General features: G+C 35.1%; 1 protein-coding gene across 1 annotated transcript in view; it reads right to left on the minus strand.

The window, feature by feature from the left end:
• The window catches only part of ADAMTS6 (ADAM metallopeptidase with thrombospondin type 1 motif 6), a 326,707-nt gene that overhangs the window by 142,748 nt on the left and 170,301 nt on the right, over positions 1-13,658 (minus strand). Inside the window, exon 10 of the mRNA XM_025388157.1 lies at positions 3,579-3,725. Coding sequence (XP_025243942.1) covers positions 3,579-3,725 — 147 coding nt within the window. The remainder of the gene's footprint in view (positions 1-3,578; positions 3,726-13,658) is intronic.

The raw sequence follows: 13,658 nt of genomic DNA on the forward strand, positions 1-13,658 counted from the left end.
CACAAATACTGTATTGAGAGTGGTTTACCCTTTTCCCCCTATATATAATTATGACTTATCAAAGTTATTATGATTAGAGCAAGGTTCCCCAAATGTATCAGATAAACAGAAGGAGGAGAAACCTGTTTTGCCAAGTTCTTAGATTCTACATTTATTTAAAAAGGTTTCATCTATAAAGATTGTTTTTTATATAACAGCCTGATGTTGACTTTCGAAGGTCATTGCTAGAGAGGAAATGTGAGTGCTTTGGTCATCTTGCTCATCTTATATCACTTCTCTTGTAGCTCCACAGTCACCTTTCCTCCTAGGTCAACTCTGACCGTAACATTGCTTCTCTTAATACGTTCAGCTTCCATCCTTTCTGTGAAAATGTCTACTCTGTATTTAATTTGGAACTGTAGGAAATTTTGCTATGGATCTTTGACAGTTCAAACAAGTTAACAGGCTTTAATTTTAATAGAGCAAGAGTTGATTCACAGAGCCCCCATAATTTTTGAAAACTATATGAAATTATTCTGTACTATTGCTAAGTGGTGGAAAATGTACGAAAAACTGGCTTAAATTACTTCTGGCTGTCTACCACTGCCTGGTAAATTAGCCCATAGTCATCAATGGGTGTGAGCCATAATACCAGGTTCACCTTTCTCTATATTCTAAATAAATAAATAAATCAGTCCCGCAGGCAGATAGGAAAGACACTACCTGCAAAGCCGTCGCCGGAAAACATCAGAAGCTGGCATAACACGTCCATTTTAACGGAAATGGGTTCTTTATTATTTAATCAGGACGGCTTCTGGGCGATTCATGAACCACTTATTGAATCACCGAGTTTAAGAAATCTGAAAAAAAATATTGGGAGTTGGTAAACTCCTGATTGATCAGTAGCACCTAGTGTTTTAGAATGACACGAGAGACTTTGTATTCTATTGGCCATGGAATCGTTTTCAGTTGAACATAGTGAATAGTGAATCTCTATAAATCATAGAAAGCTCATTGTTAAAATCCACCATCATCTTTGGCCTATACAGCTACTAAGTAGAGAAAGGTATGCGTTTTGTTGGCTGGGCTGCAGTTCCTAAACAATTCATCTTTCAAGATTCTTTTTCTTGAGAAGAGAAGCTAAAATAAAATGTTATGAGCCTTTTTGAGCCAACTATAAAACATAAATGTAACCTCAATCCCTGATCAAAATAGCACTGGATTTTAAAAAATATCACGTATAGCTGTTAAAGCAATTAAGTTCACTGCATTAATAAAAAGGAACAAAGAAATTCAAGAAAGTTACTATTATGTCTTTGTGCTCTGGTGAACTGACCTTTTTAAAGAGCCTTGTGTTTAAAAACCCTTTATTGCTTGGTCAGATTATAATCAGATTTGTTTAGTTTTATTATTAAAGAGGAGGGAAAGCCAAGTTTTCCCCAAGTCTCTACCCATTGTGCTTCACATCTATCTTTCATTAATAGTTTTAACTTTGTGAGCATTCCCATGAGGATGTACATGGAAATATTTTTATAAAATACAGGATAAATAAGCCCATTAGAACCCTGTCAACACTAATCATGCTTACACATACAAAATGCAAAGAGGCAATAAGGCTTAAATAATGCTTTTTGGATCAATTCTTTTAATTAATTCAATGGAACACTTTATTGAAACTAGTAATACTTTTATGTCCCTCACCAAACCAGTGGTGATTTTTAAACTGTATTTTACCAGCAATTTAAGGATTCCCTTTTGGAGTGTCTTAGCCTCAATATGGTTTCAAGTAGACAAGATCTGACAGGAGATCACAACTGGTCCTTGTATTTAGTATACAGAGATGGTACTAGCAAATGAGCTGTGCAATATAGCCAATGGGACAGAAACAAGATAAAGGAGAAAAGAAAACGGCACAAAAGCAATAACAACAGCAGCAACAACAACGAAAACAACAAGATAAGAGCAACCATCAGAAATGCACAGGAATCCTGAGCATGTTACACAGTTTGTCTTTCTGGTGATGGACATTAATACTCCATTATAAAAACATAAGCCAAGTCAAGGGAGAAATTCCAGATCTGACTTGATGTCTAGGGAGAGCAGATCTTCAAAAATGTTTCAGGTAAACGATCTCATTAAAAACATCTTAGAACGTGATATTGCTAGTGCTTTGTATTAAGAACAACCAAAAGATATCTTACAAATGCTCTGTGGTGTACCTTTATAGCACTTCAATCAGTTTTCACCGTAGGCAAGTATAATCTTATACTCTTCTGTTACTAAAATTAAAAGTTATTAGGTTATAATATGGTTATCAGAAGAACCACCTTCTCAAATAAATTTCAAATTCCTTCAACTTTATTATTACATTAATTTAAAAGAGCTCATTTTAAACATTTATCTTTTGATTTGTTTTTTAATAAAGCATTGTGCTAGGTAATTTAAAGTCTCTTGTTTGTGACCTTTTAAAAATATCTAATCATAGTTTTCAAAATATATGCTCTGGCTATTAGTAGATATGAAGGAAATTTTAATAAATAATGTTACCGTATGTAACCTGTTTGAATTTTTAAAATTTTACAATATAATTGTTTTAATATAAACTTTGAACAGAGCCAATTTTTAAGAAGAATTTCCATTGCTGGTCTGTACTTTATGTATACCTTACTTTTTCACAGAGTATTTAATTTCTCTTCCCCAAGGAAAAAAAAATGGCACAAAACAGTTAAAAATCATGGTAAAGCAATAAAGCACTGAAATCTTGATATTATTTAAAATAATATTTACCATTTAAAGAATGTCTGTTATATATTTTATATACATTATAGTATGACACATAATTACATATATAACACCTGATGACATAAACAGTATGACTTAACTTCATTTAACAACTTAGGACACTGAAGATTAGAAAAGTTAAGGAACACGCACTTAGAAGTGAGACCCAAGTCTATCAGTTTCCAAAGTACAATCCTCAAGCCCTATGCAAGTGAGATGTAGAAGAACATCTGATTTCCTTAACATGCTTATACCTGAGCTAATTTGTATTCTTCACATTTAAATAACCAGACTCTTGGAATATACATTAAAGGACCAAAAAGTTCTCAAACTGCAGAAAAATGGATCGCTTAATACATTTTCAAAAACAAATATTTTTCTCAAAGTGTTCATTTCCTTGGTGTTTGGTTATTTTTTGTTGTTGTTTGTTACTATTAGATACTTTGGCTCTCCTATAGAACTCAGTTTTTTCACCGACAAAATAAAATATGTAATCACTGAACATAAGTTTGGCCTATGTACTATTAAATCATGCAAATCTGAATGCTTTCTGAAATTGTGTCCCATTTATTAAACAATTGTAACACTCACACCATCAGTCCCACTTATATCCTTGCTCCACTTCCTCTATTCTATAAATTCTATATGAAGAAAAAAAATTGCCACAATGATATATTAAAGTATTTAAGAAACAGTTGAAATATCAGTAGGCCCTATAAAAGTTACTCATTATGCAAAGTTGAAAGCACTACATATTAGGCTTCTACCAGTGGCTTACTTCTGGAGCAATTTATCATCACTCTCCAGAGATTACTTACTCTAGAAAGCTGGTGATGTAGTCTCGACTGCATGCAGACCAGGAAAAAGGATTGGTATTCGCAGTAATGTGAGCTGCCATAAGTTTTGCTGCTTCATGACCTTTCGTCCCACAAGAATTTCCAATTCCATCATGGTTCATACCAAAACTGTTTTAATGAGGAAGAAACATAGAAAAAATAAATTAAAAAAAAAAAAACCAACACATCCCTTATTTCCTTGTTTGGCCATTTATTAGCCTTATCAACATATGCCTTCCATCAGGATAGGCTATATCCTCTAAAGAAATTTAGGATTAAAATTAAAGAGACTAAGGAATAAAGAATACTTCAGTGATACAACACATGTCTAAATCTCTTTAAATGTAGTCACATACTCTCACCTGTTATCACACGTTTCAATTTCTCCTTGAGCCGTATATATTACATATCAATTCTTACTTTATAAATTATAAAACAGATTTAGCAAAGATAAACAACCTGCTAAAGATCACACAGTTTGTCAGTGTTGGAACTGTTAGCAGAACCTACCTTTTAATATGTTAGTGTTCATCCTACCTCACTATGCTGAATCCAAAAGAGAATTATAAGAAGATAGCTATGATCAGTTGAGTTTTAGGTTATAGGCCAAATACAGAAGTCCTTTTTCTTATTAATATTAATAAAAGATAATTTAACACACATGTAATTTGTAGTCGTTTGTATGTGTGTTTCAAAACGCTTTTTTGAAAACCATAGATATAGTTAAGGATTATGGTTTTTCTTTATTGTGGCCTCCTTCATTTTAAAAATATTTTGTCATTTTTTTCCTGTGTTATATAGCCACGCTTAGTGCTAACAATGTGATCTAAAAACACATTTTTACATTTTACATTTAAAATAAAAATGTTTTCCTGAAAAGGATATACCCACTACATACTCTATATGTGTGTGTGTGTTTATACAATGTATGTGTAATACAGATTACATATACGTTTTAACCTTTCTTCACAAGTAACCAGAAGTTTAGGTTGAATATTACTAAGAAAATAAATTTATGTGTCTGTTATGACATATATTCTAGTAAGTGCACCATGATATATGTCCAAGAAAATGTCACTAGAGTATAAAATAGATGAGGATAGTTGCTGGAGAAAAAAATCTGGAAAGGTAGTTGGGAATAGTTAAGTACAAGATAATTAATAAAAGTAAATATTAATATCAGTCCTCTTGGCAGCATAGAAACAGGGAAGATTTGTAAGTAAGAGCAACTGAAGATTTCTGAGTCAGGGAATATGGAATTGATCTGTCTATTAGACAAGTAATTATAGTAACTCCATGGTGGGGATACTGAAGTAGGAAGAGAATGGAGCCAGGGGAGTAGTCAGAAGATCATTACCAACTGAGAACTGATGTTGATCTGAACAAGGGTGCTGGATAAACAGGTAGAATTAGGTTTGAGACATGCTTAGGAAGCAGAATTAATTGACTTTCATAAGTACAACATTAAAAGAGTTATAATAAAGACATATAATATGTCCGCATAGGCCAGGCCCAGTGGCTCACACCTGTAATCCCAGCACTTTGTGGGGCTGAGGCGGGAGGATCATCTGAGGTCAGGAGCTCGAGACCAGTCTAGCCAACATGGTGAAACCCTCTACTAAAGATACAGAAAAAATTAGCCGGGGGTGGTGGTGCACACCTGTAGTTCCAGCTACCCAGGAGGCTGAGACATGAGAATCACTTGAACCCAGAAGGCAGAGGTTGCAGTGAGCTGAGATCGTACCACTATACCATAGCCAGGGTGATAGAGCAAGGCTCTGTCTCAAAAAAAAAAAAAAAAAATATATATATATATATATATATAAAATATTATATATATTTTTTCCTCCCAGCCCCATATATGTGCATACACACATATTAGGAAGAGCTAGTAATTCAGGTGGAGGAACAAAAATAAGCAAAGAAAGAGAAGTGTATGACAGTATCCAGAGCCCTAAATTAAAACATCAAATAACCTTCCAAGAACACCAATATTTAGTATTCTAGGCCGACCTCAACACAGTGGAGTAAGTCTCTGTGAATGGTCTTCAAGGAATATGAAGGTGAAGTTTCAAGTGTGTTGAATCAGACGTACATTCTGTCAAAATAATCAACTATGGATTTACATAAAGACCTCAGTAGTGTAAATGGGTAATATTCCTTATTTCTCTGAAACGTTGACGCTACTGTGTTAATAACACTATGATTCTTTTCAAGTAATGATAGCTTTAAAAATACTATTTCCTTTTAGCGGCAATTTTATACGTATCCCTGTTTCATGTTAACATAGGTATGTAGACAGGCTCAGATGGCTTTAAGAGCATCAATTTCGAGATTCTTGACTCCTTACGCACTCTTTTCTAAAAACAAATCAAGCTCCTACTTTCAAAATTCTATCTCCTGTCTTACAAAGAAAGGCATATCTTTCACCTATCTATAATTTTATAATAGTACATTGCCTTGGAGTATAAAAACATGATGCCAAGAAAAGAGGCAAGTGAACATTTGTGTCAATGTTAAGAGAATAACTTTTGATGATTGATTTTAATTAAACCATATCAGGTAGTTTCCAATTCCTCACTTTTATCAGGTTTGCAGGAGCACATAATCAAACAACCAGCTGATCAATGGTTAAAACTATTCTTTGATGATAGATTCCCATGGTTATATTTTGACAAATAATTCAAAAGGAGTTCAAAGAGTTGAGTGATATTTCTATAATAAACTCCTTTTATCCCTGTCTACTTCTTATGTGGGCAAATTTTCTCAGCATTCACATCTATAGAAATTGAATTGATGCTGAAATCCTGCCTCGTTATAGCACTACATACATAAATGCAATAATTGAAAAAATACATCCAATTAACAACATCTTCTAATAAAAACTTTACTTATGTATTTAATTATTTATCAAAATTTGTAATATGTATATGTTCTTCCAAACAATCACTGAAACTAATAATTATTGTAATGTAATGAACATCAAATCTGGAAGAAATTTTTATTTTCTTTCTGATCATAGAAACAAATTAATAAATGTTAATATACATGTTTTTGCTGTAGAGAGATATAATACAGTGTATAATTTTAAAATACTCAAGCATAAAATATATTTTAAAATATATTAGGATATATTAAAATATACATTAAGATAAAGTTCTAAATGGGAATGAGCACATTGAATTAAAAGAGGGGAAAATGATGTAAATTTTGACTACAGAACCTGTTGATGTATTTTTTAAATGCATAATGATAGTTACCTAATTGCTATGGCATTTAGATTAAACTGCATATAATTAAGAGAGGGCTATATCAATTCTATTTTTAAATAACAATATTTGCAACACTGGAAATTCTATCCTTTGCAATTACTTAGACATAAAAGGAAAAATTTTAGACATCAACTGAAAAATACACAATAAGGTACATGATTTTAAAAAATCCTTTCAGATGTATGTAAGCCAACAGATTTTAAAACCAATGAACTCAAGTACTGAAGAAAATCCTGAGTTTTATTTCTATTAATAATATTTATAGTTTAGCTGTCAGCTGTGGATAGTTGTCTCAAGGATTTAGGTTTTAGTCATTTAAGAGAATATATACTTCTGTAACCTATATTTCAAACATAAGAAATCCCAGAAATGATCTGGCAATGTCAAATAGTTCACTTACAGTGACACAAAGTACAATGTAAGTTTACAACTGACATTCATGACATCAGCTTCAAAAGATCCCTTTAATAGGATGTTCAGGCTGTAGTATAAAATATATTTCTTTTTTGGCAGATGTATATTGTGGAATACTAAGCAGAAGTTAGAAGTAACAAACAAGATAGATGTCTACACATTAATATGAGTGGATCTTTTTTGGGGCAACGGGGCCGGGTCTGGCTCTGTCACCCGGGCTGGAGTGCAGTGGCACAATCACGGCTCACTGCAGCCTCGACCTCCTGTGCTCAAGCAATCCTCCCACTTCATTCTCTCAAGTCGCTGGGACCACAGGTGTGCAACACCAAACCTGGCAAATTTTTAAATTTTTCATAAAAATGGGGTCTCACTATGTTACCAAGGCTGATCTCAAACTCTGGGCTCAAGTGATCCTCCCATCTTGGCCTCCCAAAGTGCTGGAATTGTAGGCATGAGCCCCCACATCTGGCCTATATGAGTGGATCTTAAAAAGAGTAAAAAATATATAGTTAAGAAAGGGAGCAAGATCTGTAGCGCTACACCATATAAGTAAACAAAAGTTACATATACAATCTTGAATAACAAAAAAGTCTGAAGAATTATTCCAGATTAAATACTCAAAAGATAACAAGTAAATGCAGTGGAAACTGGATTAGGGAGAAAAAAAATGCTACAGAAAACAAACATTGCTGGCGACAATAAATGAAATTGGAGTATGAACTGTATACTAGATAATAGTAGTGTATCAATATCAAACTTTCTAATTTGACCATTGTATGACAGCTATATAGAGAATATCCTTTGTTCTTAGGAAATACATGCTAAAATGTTTAGGAAAAAAGGATATAATGTCTACAGCTTACTCTCAAAGAGATCAGAAAAATATTTATGGACATATAAATAGAGAAAGATAAAACAAGTGTTGTAAAATCTTTACTATTTTTGAATCTGGGTGACAAACACATGGTAAATCTTTCTACTATAGTAATATTTCTGTAAATATGAAATCATTTCAGACTTAAAAAGTAAAAAGTAAACACACAACAAAACAATCTGCAATATTTTATGAGGATACATAGGGATTCAAATATACATATCAAATTTATCTGAGTAACTGTCTACAAGAGGAGATAAGTGGGACTATAGAAATATAAAAACTAATACAAGCATTAAACAAGAAGGGTCCCTGCTTGTACTGATACAGATAATGATGCTGTGCCTTGAACTAAGTATAGATAAATAATAGAGAGAAGAAAAACTAACTCAACTCTCTGCTGTTGAGTTTCAAAAATAATAATTTAAAAAAAGAAGAACAAAAACAAGAACAAAGGAGTGTTTGGCAAACCTCGGGCCCACCCCAATGGATGAATAGTGGTAACAAGGGAATATCTCCACTGCCAGTTTTATGTGTTTAGTAAACATTTCAGATTACATTGAGTTAATGATTCTCATTTGTGGAGGGTTTTAGGAACACACACACACAGATAGAGAAAAAGAGTCACAGGGACACACACACATGCACACATATGCACACACAGAGACAGATACATATTGGGAGAGACAGTCATCCTTGGGCCTTTTGTGATCCTCCACATCTTGCTGCATGTGCCTGATCACTTGTTCTTTTACTCAAGCCATTTGTCAGGGTAATTTTGAGAGATGAGGTAACATCTCTCCTCTTGGACAAAGAACAGGTTAACTTAATACTTGCTATAAAAGTGGTAGATTCCTTAAGCTCCATGTTTCTCAGTTGCAATGCAAACTCACTGCATGTGCAGCATTTATATGGGCCATATGGTGTCACCCTTGTGGAATTTGGGGCCAAGGGGAACCAATGTAAATATGTTGATGCTTATGATGCTTGCTGTACTGTAATAACATCTTTTGCCTCTGACCCAGAAATATCATGTAGCCAGTATTCATGTAGCAGTAATGGGTAACATAGAATATTAAGAAGACATGAACTCAAGGATTGTGACTTAATAAAACTAATACTTTTGCTGCTTCATCAAGGACACTCAAGTGAAAATGGTGTGGTTTTATTGTGAGTGCATAGGAGTTACAAACACACTGAATACTAGTATGGCTGTCTTGATTCAGGCTAAGGTGTCAGCATTTATTCCCACAATTGCTTTTACACAATCAGTGCAAATATCAATATAGTTTTTGTTGGTTTTTTTTTTAGGCAAATGAAGTCTTAATATTGTTAAACTAGTTTTGATCTGAAAATGCCTCAGAGATCCCAGGGATCACTGCTCTAGTATAGATGTGCAAAATAAACTGTTGGGTCATAAATTGCATAAAATTTCAAATTTACTAGACAATGCCAAACAGCTTTTCAAAGTGATTGCACCAATTTACATTCTCACCTGCAGTGTGTAAGAATCCTAGTTGCACCATATCTTCACCAATCTTTAGTATTTTCAGATTTCTTAATTTGTGCCAAATATGGTAGGTATAATTTGCCTTTCTCTGAATATTAATTAGGTTGAACATCTTTTTATATGCTTATTGACTCCTTGGATGCCTTCTTTTGTAAAGTGTTCAGGTACTTTGCATATTTTCTATTGGGGTATTTGATTTTATTAATTTGTAGTTCTTTATATATTCTTGAAACTGGACCGTATCAGTTAAATGTGTTTAACTGTAACACAGTAGCAAACACCTTTTCCTCCACTGTACCGTTTGTTTTATGGTATCTTTTGATTAAACTCTTAATTTTAATGTGGTTGAACTGGTTAATCACACGCTTCATGTTCTTAAATCTTGTTTAAAAAAAATCCTTCTTTACCCTAAGGTCACAGGGATTTACTTCCATATTATCTTCTGAAATCTTTAATAGTTTGATTTCCACATTTAAGTATTGCTGGATCCTATGTTAAAAGTATGCTTAGTTTTGTAGGAAACTGCCAAAGTGTCTTCCAAAGTGGCTGTTAATAATAAATTTTTAAGCCTATGTGTATAGCTTGACACTGAATTCCATTTTTACTTGTTATCCCACTGAGCAAAAAGTATGGTTTATATTTCATTTTATTCACTGTACCTAGCATATAAACAGTCTAACAATTGGTGATGAAGGCTTAGAGGTTTAGTGAAGTGAACTGAATCTCAGTGGAGGTCGATATTTCATTTGGATAAACTGAGGAGACTCATGAGGTTAAAATGCAGACCTAATAAACAGTCTCTTGTAAAACGTGGGATCCAGAGGATCTGCCATGAGTTCCATTTTCACTATGATGAACTTTGCCCTTTTTTCTGCCCGTTTGTTCCTGCAATTACCACACTGGAGTTATACAATTCACATATACAGCAAGGCTCCACTCTGCTCATGGGATCAGGGACCAACTGCATTCATTGTTAGAGAGAATTTAAAGAGATGGAGGCCATTAGCTTTGTAGAGCAGCATTAAAATATGGCATATTGTTGGTCCAGTTCTATTCTAGTTTTCCAGTGAATTCTAGTAGTTAGGCTCTGGTCCTGTTTCTTGTGAACAAGACACTATTTTATACCCCAGTCTGAGAAACTGAATCACTTGTCTAGTTCCCCTGCTCCTGAGACTCTGAGATCCTGGCCAGTACTTCATTTCTCTTTAAGCAAGGATCCCATCTGGCTTTGGGGTATTAAAGTCACAGTCTCCCTTGTTCTCCAACCTCTGGGACATACACTTACAGCAATCCACAGGACTTCCATGATGTTGACAATTTCCTGACTGAATCTGTATCTAAGCTCTGATGCCAGACTAAACTAGTAAAGTTCTCATAATGTGAATTGGATATAATGTGCTTAATTCATTAGTTAACATAATTTGCTTTAACTAGACCCATGTTGGTTATACAGCAGGGGGTATTGGGAACTAGACCAACTTCGAAGAAAAAAATAAAAAGCCTGTGTCTGTAGCATAGGAACACATGGTTGCTTCAGTCTAGGTACTTCATTGGAGTGTTACTTAGTTATGTGTGCTTCTGTTAAGAACTGCTGGTGCCTATGCATTGTGCTCCATGTAAAAATGCCAGGTCAAGGCGAAAGGAATAGAGAAGACAGTGTTAGTGAAGCGTGGCTTAAAAGGAAAAACTGATGCAATTATGTGTTTTGTTAGGTTTGATCGAAGCCTTTAATTGTTTAATTTCTGCAGGAAAACTAACTATAAAATTGTGAACTGGAAACTCTGGGTGGTAATCAATTTTTTTCATATGCAAGTAATACTTTTAAACATAATTTTAAATAACATAGGATCTTAAGAATTGCAGTTATTGCACTATAGGGGAAAAAAAGACATTCTGTTCATTAGGCCTTATCTCATCACCTGTCCTATCCAAAGGTTTCTCTCTTCTCTGGAGCATAACTCTCCCTGGATGGCCCTACCTAGGTTCTTACATTACCTCACATAAGAACGGGTCTTCATTCAGTGCATGAGAAAACACTTAGGAATCATGTAAATTTCCTGCAAACCCATCATCAAGGCTGAATGAATAAGCAGCTTAACTAAAATTCTATTAGTTTTTAAAATAGAAACTGACACTAAGATTCCAAAATTAATATAGGAAAGTAAAGAATCAGAAAAGGCCAAACTAATTTTGAAGAAGGAGGGGAGAGCTTCAATACCTATTATAAAACTATGGTAATTAAAGCAATATGATATTTGCAACCTTTTAAAGGAACAGCAATAAAAGCCCTAAAACAGCAATAAGACAATATTAATATTTGTTAAATGTGAATGGTGGACACATGAATGTGTGATAAAACAGTTGTCCCCATCCTATTTGGCACCAGGGACCAGTTTCATGGGAAGACAACTTTTCCACAGACCAGGGTGGGGTTGGGGGTGGTGGTGGTTTCAGGGTGAATCAAGCACATTGCATTTATTGTGCACTTTATTTCTATTGTTATTACTTTGTAATATATAACGAAATAATTACACAACTCACCACAATGTAGAATCAGTAGGAGCTCTGAGCTTGTCTTCCTGCATTTAGACAGTCCCATCTGGGGGTGATGGGAGACAGTGACAGATCATCAGGCATTAGATTCTCCAAAAGAGCTGGCAATCAAGAACCCTCACATAAGAAGTTCACAAAAGGGTTCTCGCTCCTGTAAGAATGTAATCCTTGTTGATCTGACAGGAGGTGGAGCTCAGGCAGTAATGTGGGCAATGTGGGGTGGCAGGGGGGGCGGGGGGCGGCTGTAAATACAAAGGAAGCTTCCCTTGCTTACCCACAGCTGACTTCCTGCTGTGTGGCCCGGTTCCTAACAGGCCACAGTTGGGGACCCCTGTTATAATACACACACACACACACACACACACACACACACACACACACACAGAGAGAATATTTTAAAATAAAGTTTCTATATAGTTAAATATACATACCTGAATATACACAGAATACTTTGTTCTACAATTTGGCAATTGATTTCTCCTCTCAGATTAACTACACAAGACAGCAGACTCGGCTTTGTAAATTGATTTTGTTCTCAAGTTTTGAAGCTCATTCTTGGAACCCTGAAAAAATTTACTCTAAATATAATGGTATAGCTGGGCGCTGTGACTCATGCCTGTAATCCCAGCACTCTGGGAGGCTGAGTGAGAGGATCACTTGAGCCCAGGAATTCCAGACCAGCCTGGGCAACTGGTATGGTTTGGATCTGTGTCCCTGCCCAGATTTCATATCAAACTGTAATCCCCAGTGTTGGAGGTGGGACATGGTGGGAGGTGATTGGATCATGGAGGCGGTTTGGCACCAACCCCCTTGGTACTGTCTTTGCAACAGTGAGTGAATTCTTGTGAGGTCTGGTCTTTTAAAAGTGTGTGGCACCTCCTCCCTCTCTCTCTCGCTCCTGCTCAGCCATGTGAGATACCTCACTCCCCCTTTGCCTTCCTCCATGATTGTAAGTTCCCAGAGGCCTCCCCAGAAGCCAAGCAGATGCCAGCATCATGCTTTCCGCACATCCTGAAGAACCATGAGCCAATTAAGTTTCTTTCATTTAGAAATTACCCAGTCTTAAGTATTTCTTTACAGCAATGCAAGAGTGGATGAACACAGCAACAAAGTGAGACCCTGTCTCTACAAACAATTAAAAAGTTAGCCAGGTGTGGTAGCACATGCCTATGGTCCCACCTACATGGGAGGTTGAGGCAGAAGGATCACCTGAGCCAAGGAGGTTGAGGCTGCAGTGAGCTGGGTTCATGCCACTGCACTCTAGCCTGAGTGATAGAATGAACCCTGTCTCAAAAAAAATTAAATTAAACTGAATTAAAATAATGGTATAAATTGTTATTATATGTCTGAGAATGGCTCAAATAAGCCTATTTAACATATTTTGCAGACTAAATCAGTGTCTGTGAAATGAGGAATAGTATACAATACTGTTGGCATTA

The sequence above is a fragment of the Theropithecus gelada genome, chromosome 6, assembly GCF_003255815.1.
Source record: "Theropithecus gelada isolate Dixy chromosome 6, Tgel_1.0, whole genome shotgun sequence".
NCBI lineage: Eukaryota > Metazoa > Chordata > Mammalia > Primates > Cercopithecidae > Theropithecus > Theropithecus gelada.